Source organism: Nothoprocta perdicaria, unplaced genomic scaffold (genome assembly GCF_003342845.1).
Source record: "Nothoprocta perdicaria isolate Ctin4 unplaced genomic scaffold, notPer1 scaffold_42, whole genome shotgun sequence".
In the NCBI taxonomy this organism is placed as follows: Eukaryota; Metazoa; Chordata; class Aves; order Tinamiformes; family Tinamidae; genus Nothoprocta; species Nothoprocta perdicaria.
The window spans coordinates 3,590,351-3,599,986 of NW_020455666.1; the positions used below are offsets into that span (position 1 = coordinate 3,590,351).

Genomic DNA, 9,636 nt, shown 5'->3' on the forward strand with positions numbered 1-9,636 from the left:
GGGGGGCTGCGCTAGGGGCGGCGCGGGGGCCGCGGGCAGGATGCAGCAGCCGCCGGAGCTGGGCGCGCGCTACCTGCCCGCCGAGGCCTTCGCGGAGCCGCGCGCGCACCGCTACCGCTCCTTCATGATCGAGGAGATCCTCACGGAGCGCCCGGCCGCCAAGGGCGCCGCGCCGCACGGCGACCTGCTCAAGTTCGGCGTGCAGGCGCTGCTGGCCGCGCGGCCCTACCACAGCCACCTCGGTACGTGCCCCGCGCGCGCCCCGCCGCGCCCGCATCCCGCAGCCCGCAGCCCGCGCGGAGCCTGGCGCGGCCGCTGCGCCCAGCGCGCCTCGGGGCCCGACGGGGCCTGCGGCCCGGAGCGGCGCCTCGAGACTGCGGGGTCGTTCGCGGAAACTCGCTGAGCTGTAAAGGGATTTGGTTTTGTTGTCGTAGCTGTTGTTAGCATTTCTTTTTTTTCGTTTATATAATATTATTTAAATATATASTATATAGCATATAGTATATGGTATATATTATATAGTATATAATATATAATAATATATTTAAATTACTAGATGCTCTGTAACCGTCTACATGACTACTGTAAGCAATACCACACTTCGCATGCATAGGTTTAGCTGGGCGCTCATGCATCGTTGGATGCATTTGTTTAAAAATGAGGTTCCTCGCACAGGGTATTTGTGGTCTGTTGCGGCGTCCAGAACAGTGCAGCGTGTCGGAGACGTTCTTAGTCTGGCCTGGTTTAAATGTGAAGTTACTTCAATGCGTGTTTGTGGAAGGTTTCGTTTCCAAAGCCGGTTTAGTGTGCGGAATCGTCGTGGTTTGCCCGTAGAAAGGAACGAAATTGAGAAATCTCAATTTGTCATTTCTCATTTAAAAGAAAAAAAGAGGGGAAAAAAAAAAAAAGAAAATTGATCGAGTCTCAGAGAATGGCGGCAGAATATGTTAGAATACCTAGAAATGAGTGTGGAAAGAGTGATTTTAGCGAGTGGCGGAGCTGTCTGAAGCGCGGGACGCAACAGGACGGGGTTGGTGGCGTCGTGGCCGGGCTGTCCCGGGCTCAAGGGAGGAGGACGGGGCTGCTCCGCTGCAGCTTCATCCCCCGATCCCCTCCAGGAGCGGCCGCGGAGCCTCCTAAGGCTTCTCGAAGCTCGGAATTCCCGATGCCCCCGCGGCTCGGAGGCGGCTCAGCCCCGGGGCCTCGGCCTCTCCAGAGGCGCTGCCTCTGCGGGCCGGGACACYCTAAGGGACCCCCGCTGCCCGGCGGGAAGCGCGGGGCCGCCGAGCCCGGCCGGGGCAGCCCGAGGCGCGGGGCAGCCCCGCCGCTGCCCGGGGACGTCGCGGTGACTTGGGCCGCTTCGCCCTGCGCGGCGCCGGGCGCTCAGRGCCGCTCTCTGCCTTCCTCCCGCAGCGGTGCTGAAGGCGGAGCCGGCGGCCGTGTTCAAGCTGCCGCTGGCGCCGCTCGGCTGCCCGCCGCTGGGCTCGGCGCTGCTGGGCGCGGGCCCCGCGCTGCCCGCCGCGCCGCACGCGCTGCCGCTCGAGCTGCAGCTCCGCGGGAAGCTCGAGGCGGCCGCCGAGCCGGCCGCGCGCGCCAAGAAGGGGCGCCGCAGCCGCACCGTCTTCACCGAGCTGCAGCTCATGGGGCTCGAGAAGCGCTTCGAGAAGCAGAAGTACCTCTCCACGCCCGACAGGTACCAAGGACGAGGGGGGCCTTTGGCAACACTTTTTAAAATTCTATTTTTTTTTTTTCGGTATAAAAGGACGTCAGGGGCTGCGCGTGGGGCGGGCGGGCAGCGGCCTCACCGCCTCTCTCTCGCCCGCAGAATAGACCTGGCCGAGTCGCTGGGGCTGAGTCAGCTGCAGGTGAAAACCTGGTACCAGAACAGGCGCATGAAGTGGAAGAAAATAGTAAGTCGCGCGTGGCCGGCCCTGGGCGCGCCGCGTCCCGCGTCGGGGGCATCCGACGGTGCCTGCGGCGGCCCCGCTTTGCAGGGGCCCGCGGCTCCCCCGGGCGCAGCGCGGAGCTCCGCGCCGCTTCGCTGCCTCCTGTGCCCTCCTCCTGGCCCGCAGGTGCTGCAGGGCGGCGGCCTGGAGTCCCCCACGAAGCCCAAGGGCCGCCCCAAGAAGAACTCCATCCCCAGCAGCGAGCAGCTGTCGGAGCAGGAGCGAGCGCGGGACGCCGAGAAGCCACCCGAGAGCCTCGGCTCGCCCTGTGAGGTCGTCCAGGAGGAGTGACCGGCACCGGCACCGACCAGTGGCCGCCCCGGGGCCGCGGTGGCGGCTCCCGCGGGCAGGATGCGGCGCCGCGACGGCAGCTCCGAGCCCCGCGGGGGAACGCGCAGGGACGGGACGCTCAGCGGACTCTTSTCGCCTTCGCTTTTCTCCGCTCTGCGCGCCGGCGGAGCGGTGTTGTGCGCCGGGCCGCACGGGCCAGGAGGACACTGGATCGCACCTCTCACACCTGCTCGCTTTCTAAATCCCTGTGGTGCCCCTAGTTATCCGAAAACTGCATTTTATGATCAGTTTTATTAATGCGAAGATATTTACTTTATTTCAATAAAGTATTTTATGAACTATTACTCTGGGTAATTGTAATGCTTTTAAAATATTTTTTTCTTCGCGGAACTATATTAATCAATSAGGGACGCAATGCAAGCTCAGAGGCAGACGGAGGGCACTAGAATAACGCGYGGCCCTGTGCCCAGGGCTGTTTCTTCGCGGTGTGGGGACGCAGCAGCCGCTGCCATCCTGAGGGCAGCCCGGGAGCAGGACCCGCTGTCTTCGCTGGCGCAAATTTGGAAAGGAGGAAGCCGATACTTTTGGGGTTTTGTTTTTAACACAATTCATAAGAAATATTTAAATTATATAGCTGTGGCACTGCACACAGTAAAACATGTTTTTTTGTTGTTGTTGTTGTTGTTGTCGTTGTTGTTTTAATCGCGGTTGGGGCAGAGATCTGCCTGGTCCTATACTGCCTGGAAGCGAGCGGGCTGCGCTGCCGAGAAGCGAGCGAAGGAGGATCCGCTGCCTGCGTGGGCCTCGGCGCAGCCGCCGCTCTCGTGCTTTGTGCTACCAACAGCAAGGGCAGCGAGAAGCCGTCGTGGCTGGGTTTTGTTGTTGTTGYTTGGTGATTTTTTTTTCTTTTTTTTTTTTTTTTTTTTGAGTCCATGCTGTACTTTTTCCACCGAAATACCAAATTACAGAGCATCCGCGGAGACATGCAATTATCATCTTGTTGGATGAAGAAGGGAGAGAGAAAAAAAAAAAAAAAAAACCGCCGCAGGAAGCAGGGATCGGGGGAAGGGACGGGCCGCCGGAGCGGCGCTGCTGGCGATACCGCTGCCCCGCGCCCCTCCGCCGACACTTCGGGAAACCCCGAGCGCTAGGCCGAGCACCTGGTGCTAATTGACCACCTGGTGCTAATTGGCCTCCTAATTAAAGGGCGTCATTAGCGGCCGGCTCAGGCCGGTTCCGTCCCGCTCTCCGTCCCGCAGCGCGGGCGGCTCTGGGGGGAAGCGCAGCCCGCGTGGCGGCCGCTCCGGCCCCGCCGCGGCTCTCTCTGATTCCCCCCGCCGCCTCGCGCACTCTGCTCATTTCCCAAAGCTCGGACTAACCCGGGTGAGTCGTGGGACCGGGCGGCAGCGGCGGTCGAGGCCGCGTCTTGCCGCGGAGCCAGCGCTGATTCCAGGTGGAAGCGGCCCCGGGATGAGAGGGGGTACGGCCCCCGCTGAATAAACAGGAAGCGAGCTCGAGCTCTTACCCTAAAATGGCTAATATMTGTTTAAACAAGCAACAATGGGATTGAAATCTTTCGTTTAACCTGCGATAGCKGTTGCGGTTTGGCTGCGGATCGCAGGGCGCTGCCGGGTGCGGGCCTGCGCTGCTGCGGGTCCCGCCGCACCGCGGAGCCCCGCGGATGTTCCCAGTCTTGTCACTTCTCCCCCTCAGCCTCAACTCGCTGATTTCGTTCGGTTTCAGGCTAGGGACTGATCTATCTCGATGCCCTTAGAAACTGCCGACCTTAGTAATCAAAAAAAATCAGCGGGGCGCTGACCTAAATTACCAAGAGACGGGCAAGCCGCGCCCGACACGCGTGTCTAGCGGGCCATTGGAAATACCTAACTTCCTTTATTTCTATCGCGCTCACGATATAATGTTTATATTTTCCTTTTACCGTGCGAATAAGTGGCGAACAAGCGGTTGCTTCTCGCACACCAGGAAGGCGCTGGGGTGGCAGCTCCTGGGCACGGGGACAGGCGCAGCCCTTTGATCCAGCCCGAGTCCCTACGTGTCCCCCTTCTCGGTTAGCGAGTTCTGTGTTTGCACCCGCTTGACCAGAAAGGTGTGTGTGGGGGGGAAGGTTAAGTGGTTTTTTCTTTTTCTTTTTTTCTTTTTTTTTCCCTTTTGTAGTAACAATCTTAATTGCAAACTTCTATTTCGGAAGCAGCCGTCTTCAAGGCGGWGTCGATGTGCTCTGAACTAAGTGCTTCTCTGAGCATTTTCACCGTTGCTAATAAATACCAAGTTCTTCTTAATCACATTAAAAATATGCTAGAAGAAATCGCTAATGTTCTTGACAAGTTTTTTTTCTCGTAAAAATTCTTATCTTTAGTACAAATTGTCTTCTCTTAAAGTGGCTTATACACTTAAAGTTCTGTTAAAGTTTTTTTAATTTCACACGTGGCAGAAGAGCCTGTCCGGGCGCTGGCTGCTTCAGTATTCCCCAGCTCGCAGCCGAAGGGGACTCTGCAGGCTGTCGTCGTCTATGTGACAGGAAAAAATAATCAAGGCAAGTGCCACCGGCTATTAGTAAATTGTTCCTTCTAGCTGCGCTGTGATATGTGGCGCAGTTGCGAGCAGGGCTCCGGGGCTCTCCCTCCTCAGCACCAACAACCCTCGCGCCAGGTGAGTGCGCAGGAGGCGGCCGCCACGGGCCCGGTCCCCACGCAGGGGGTGCGCGCGGCGCCTCCGACACCGGACGGGGTTTTACCCCGTGGCGGAGCCGCCCAGGGGCGCGCGGGAGCGGGAGAGGCTCGCGGAGCCGTTGAGGGGGCCGGGGGAGCCGTTGAGGGGGCCGGGGGAGCCGTTGAGGGGGCCGGGGGAGCCGTTGAGGGGGCCGGGGGAGCCGTTGGGCTCGCGGTGTGGGGGAGCGCGGGGCGTGTCGGGAGCCGTTGAGGGACTCGGGAGCCGTTGGGCTCGCGGTGTGGGGGCTGTCGGAGCCGTTGAGGGGCGCGGGGTCTTCGTGCAGCCGTTGAGGGGAGCGGCCGGGGCAGGTGCCGCGGGCCGGGGCCCTGCGCTGCGGCGGCCCCCGGGGCAGACCCGGGAAGAGCGTGGACTAAGAGAACACGTCGGGTTTATTGTTTTTTCCTTCAAAATGCAACTCGTAGCGCGAAGTGTGCGGGCTCGATCGAGGCTTTAACGCCGGTAGGCATTTCCGGGCTTGTAGGAGAAAAGCGTTAACATCTATCTGGAATTCATTCTCCCTCAAATGTAGTTAAAATGCAATGTGCAGATTAGAGTTATTTATTAGAGCGAATTCATTCAGAATCCCTCAAAAACGATTACTCTGCGTGTGAAGCGCCCTCGTTGCCTTAGCCCCAGCAGTCGCGCTGAGATGGCCGCAGCAGCGGGCGTTTCAGCCCACGTTTAGGAGCGGTAAAAGCCGAGCGCTGCCTCCCGCCGTGACGGCGCGTGCGGGACGCGCGGGCAGGTGGGCGCCGCGCGCAGCTCCGCACGCGCCGCCCGCCCCGCCCCGCCGCGGAGTCCGCAGCAAATTCGCCGGCATCGGAGCTCGCGTGTGGATGTCACCTCGAACGAAACGAATGACGGCCGCTGTCCCCGTAGGCAGCGTGGGTTGTTTTTTTTTTGATATCTAAAAATACGCGCAGCTTAGCCCCTGACCGTGCAGTTTTGTGTTGATGGAAAAAGGCAAAGTCGCAGCCTTGTACGGTTTCATCAGTTTACAAACACAGTCCATTAAAACATGATTATGTATAAAATGGGCTCTTTTTGCGAAGATCCGAAAATCCGTTGTTTATGTTGTACCTATATTAACAAACCACAAAATAAGCTTGTAACATTTCGAAAGCATTTTTCCTTTTCTTTTTTTTTTTTTTTGTTCGTGGATGGGGAAGCTTGTCAAGAGTGAAACGTCATATAAGTTGAATGAATAAAAGAAGATTTATTTGTGTCTAAAGTTTAAGTATTAGTTGCGATGGGAAGACTCGTTTTTTAATGTAATGAGTATTATGCTGTGTAAATTTGCTTTCTGAATAGATACTGAAGTCAGTAGCTTACATATAAATGGAGGGTACTATTCACGGGAGAGTAGATAGAGGAGAGAGAGAGGGGGGGGAAAAAAAAGCTTGAGATTGTTACAGACCGTTTGCTGAATTGAAGTACAGATATAGTTGAAGTGTTGTATATTTTCTATTCACAGACAAAAAATATTCAGCCATGGTTTGCCGTGAAAAGCCGTGGGTCCTGTGCAAAAAAAGACATCTGAGAGGTATTTCCAGTTTTGTACCTGCTTTATAACAGATTACTCTCAAACCTGCGTGTGCTGTGTCCTAGATCTCRGGCGTTCCCGGAGGGGACCCAAGAGTAAACAGAGCTGGGAAGAGGCAGACGGGGAGTTAGCGGCACATGGAAGCGCCGTGTGTCCCGAAGAGTCCCGAGGTCTCTCTGGAGATGCAGTATTTGTAGGTGGGAGGAGGAAAGGAGCTCCCTCCTGCACGCAATCCCTTATATAAATTATGGCCCAGCAGTTCCTGGGTCTGAGTGCCTCCACCTGACCCAGGCTGGTGAACCTGCTTTGGAGGTATTTGCTAAAGATTAAACATAAGCGCTTAAGCTTTTAACATAAACATCAAATAACTCTAAATAGCATCATGTCTCATTTGTATCACTTGCTGAAATGTGGAAGTAAATAACATCTTGTGTTAATTAAAGGAGTTTTTAGGAAGGAATAATTTCCACATCTCATCTCTTCCTTCCTGTGAATTCATTATGTGAGAATGAAGTTGTTAATACTTCCATTGCTTAATCAGATACTCTCCCGGGGACCCTRCTGCCTTTGCAAAGCTCTGGATTCTATGCCAGTCTGTAAAAAAATTCATGGAGTCCCCTGATGTTGTCTCATTTTAGCTCTGTGGTGCCTATGGCTGCCATGGGTTAAGTTAAAAGGAAAGTACACGATTTTTGAATTCCACAGTGTGCTGTGAGACTTTCACATTAATAGGTAGGGAAGCATTTACTATTCAGATTTTATGCCATCAATTATGTAAGTCACATAGTAGTACTTCATCTGGTACAAGGGTACTGCTAGTTTATCGATTGGATGATATTTCTACTTGGATRACTGTTAGTGTATGGACTCTGCGTTTTGTAATCTAGTTTACCACATTAAACTTTGTGGTTATTTGAAGTTAAAATTCTTTATTCACTAGTATTTGTGCTAGTAAAGTACAAGTGCTCAAATATTTGCAGAAAGTAAATATGAAGCAGCTGTAAATATGGCTGAATCTGCTTCTGAATTTTAATGCATATTTGCAGATTTTTGGCTAAACTGTAATGGGTCTGTATGGGATAGAAGACTTGTAAATTCCAGTGCTTTACACTTACCAGTGTGTAAACTGCAGCTAAGCCCTGTGGATTTTAATATTATATCCTTAGTTTAAATGGAAAAGTACAGACCAGTTTGGAAAAGAGAAAACAAAAAAACAAAACAAAGCCCCCTAAATCCTTCAGAAAATGCCTAGGATATCAGAGCTTTTAGATGAATTTATAAATTAGTGCTCTGTAGCCTTCACTGGCATGTGGATAACAACTGAGTGGTGTGTTTCCAGTAAACACAAGCAATACGCAAAGACTGATAAAGAAATGCATTGCCCGTTATCTGCAGCTTAATGACAAGTTTCCAAAGTCAAGATCTTTTCCTGTGCTTCCAGATAACTAGCTCTCTGTGTGAAAGCTAAAGAATGTCTACAGTTTGTGAAACTTTATCTTAGCCAAATTTCAGTTTTTTTATATGAAAACAGGCTGTCTGGGAGAATTTTGACTTGAAATGGGAAAGGAGGAACCTACCAGGCTTAACGGACAGCAAGTGCATTCCTTCCAAATCTGGTAGATCATGCAGTTTTATTTATTTTGTAGACGGCTTAATTGTAATGTCACTAAACTAGAATGGGTGCAGTGTTGTGTTGTGGTAATAGCACTGAATTTCAAGAGGAAAACGCACCACTTATTTGTCCCACTTGATTTTTATCTTTTCCAAAGGGATAAGATGAGTTGAGAGCCCATAGAGGGCTGGGTATCTAAGTGGCAGAAGAAAGTGGGTTGGGCTCTGAAGAGGTAGGTGTGAGGAGCAGAGCTCCATGAAAAATATTTGTTTTCAAATGGATATAGTTTGCCAAGATTTGTAAGGCCCAGTAGTACAAGCTCTGTTAGATTATTCTTTAGCTGTGGTTTTCTCTTATCTCTATGAAACAGCAAATATCTGGATGCAGAACTATCACAGGTTTACATGAGAATTTGTATTTCTTTTCCAGATCTTTAAAGTAAGAGTTACTCTTATTCCTGCACTGATTTCCCAAAACTGCCTGGTGCTCTTGCCATTTTTTTGCAGTAAACAGGTAGCCCAAGGCATCCAGGTGGTGGACTGCCGTGCATGTGCATTTTAAAAGTACTACATGCTCCASTGACCATCTGTGTGTCCAGAAATTCTGGACAAATGGCCAAAAATGCTGTACATGGAATTTAAGACTGATAGTCTTCTGCCAGAGCAGTAGCACTGGTGTGTTTTGTGGTATTCATGTGGTCAGGAAGTTGTAGTGACTACCTGCTTTGCAGATTGACACTTTTTTTCCCCATAAGTGATGATAATTTCTATTTCCTAGGCTTCTAAGTGCATAAAAACCATTTGCTTATTTCCTCAATTTGGCGTGATTATGAATGCAGGGTTTTATATATATCCCTTTTAAATATTTACAAGTTTTTAAATTGGGGAATTTTAAATGGGAAATTCCTACTTTCCATTGATCTTTATTCTTCTAGAAGAGCAACTTATAATACATTGTTTGATATTTTGTTTAGGTTTTTGCAACTACTTCGAGTTACAGTTTTGGGTGGTGAGTGGGGGGGGGAAACAAGCCAAAACTCACTTTTTTTTTTTTTTTTTTCTGAATGAAAAGCAGATTCTTGTGAAGGCAAAGAGGAGATCTTGTGGTTTGCTCTGAGCCCCTTGTAGCCTCCAGTTTATAAAACCGTGTCACCTAATGATCTTGTTCAACAGGCACACGGAAACCATTCTGCACACAGAAATGCTGCCCAGAAGCTTTCCCCCACCATGCCTTTTTAAGTAGAACTCTTGTCTAACTGCTCATTACTAAAGCAATCCTGTGTAATATTAGGAGATATTTATATTTTAGATGATCCAGTCATAGACTATTATTCATTCTTCTGAGTGTAGCAAAAATKTTACATGTCTACTGCCATCCTGTTGTGTTTCTCCTTGTATTTTTTTATCTCCCACTATTTTTGAAATTTTTAACAAAAGGATCTATATAAGCAACAGACTTTTTGTGATCACATTGTGATATGGTTGAATCAGAAAAAAAGTTGGGTGGTGGGGATC

General features: G+C 51.6%; 1 protein-coding gene across 1 annotated transcript; it reads left to right on the forward strand.

The window, feature by feature from the left end:
* Window positions 1-40: 40 nt before the first annotated feature.
* Window positions 41-2,237, forward strand: BARX1 (BARX homeobox 1). The gene is made up of 4 exons (XM_026046131.1): window positions 41-242; window positions 1,414-1,693; window positions 1,826-1,910; window positions 2,073-2,237. The coding sequence occupies exons 1-4, from the start codon at window positions 41-43 to the stop codon at window positions 2,235-2,237; spliced, it is 732 nt and encodes a 243-aa protein (XP_025901916.1).
* The last annotated feature ends 7,399 nt before the right edge of the window (window positions 2,238-9,636 follow it).

Coding starts and splice junctions, on each gene's coding strand:
- BARX1 (XM_026046131.1), top strand. CDS start 41: ATGCAGCAGCCGCCGGAGCTGGGCGCGCGCTACCTGCCCGCCGAGGCC. Junction 243..1,413: donor GCCCTACCACAGCCACCTCG/GTACGTGCCCCG, acceptor TTCCTCCCGCAG/CGGTGCTGAAGGCGGAGCCG. Junction 1,911..2,072: donor GCATGAAGTGGAAGAAAATA/GTAAGTCGCGCG, acceptor CCTGGCCCGCAG/GTGCTGCAGGGCGGCGGCCT.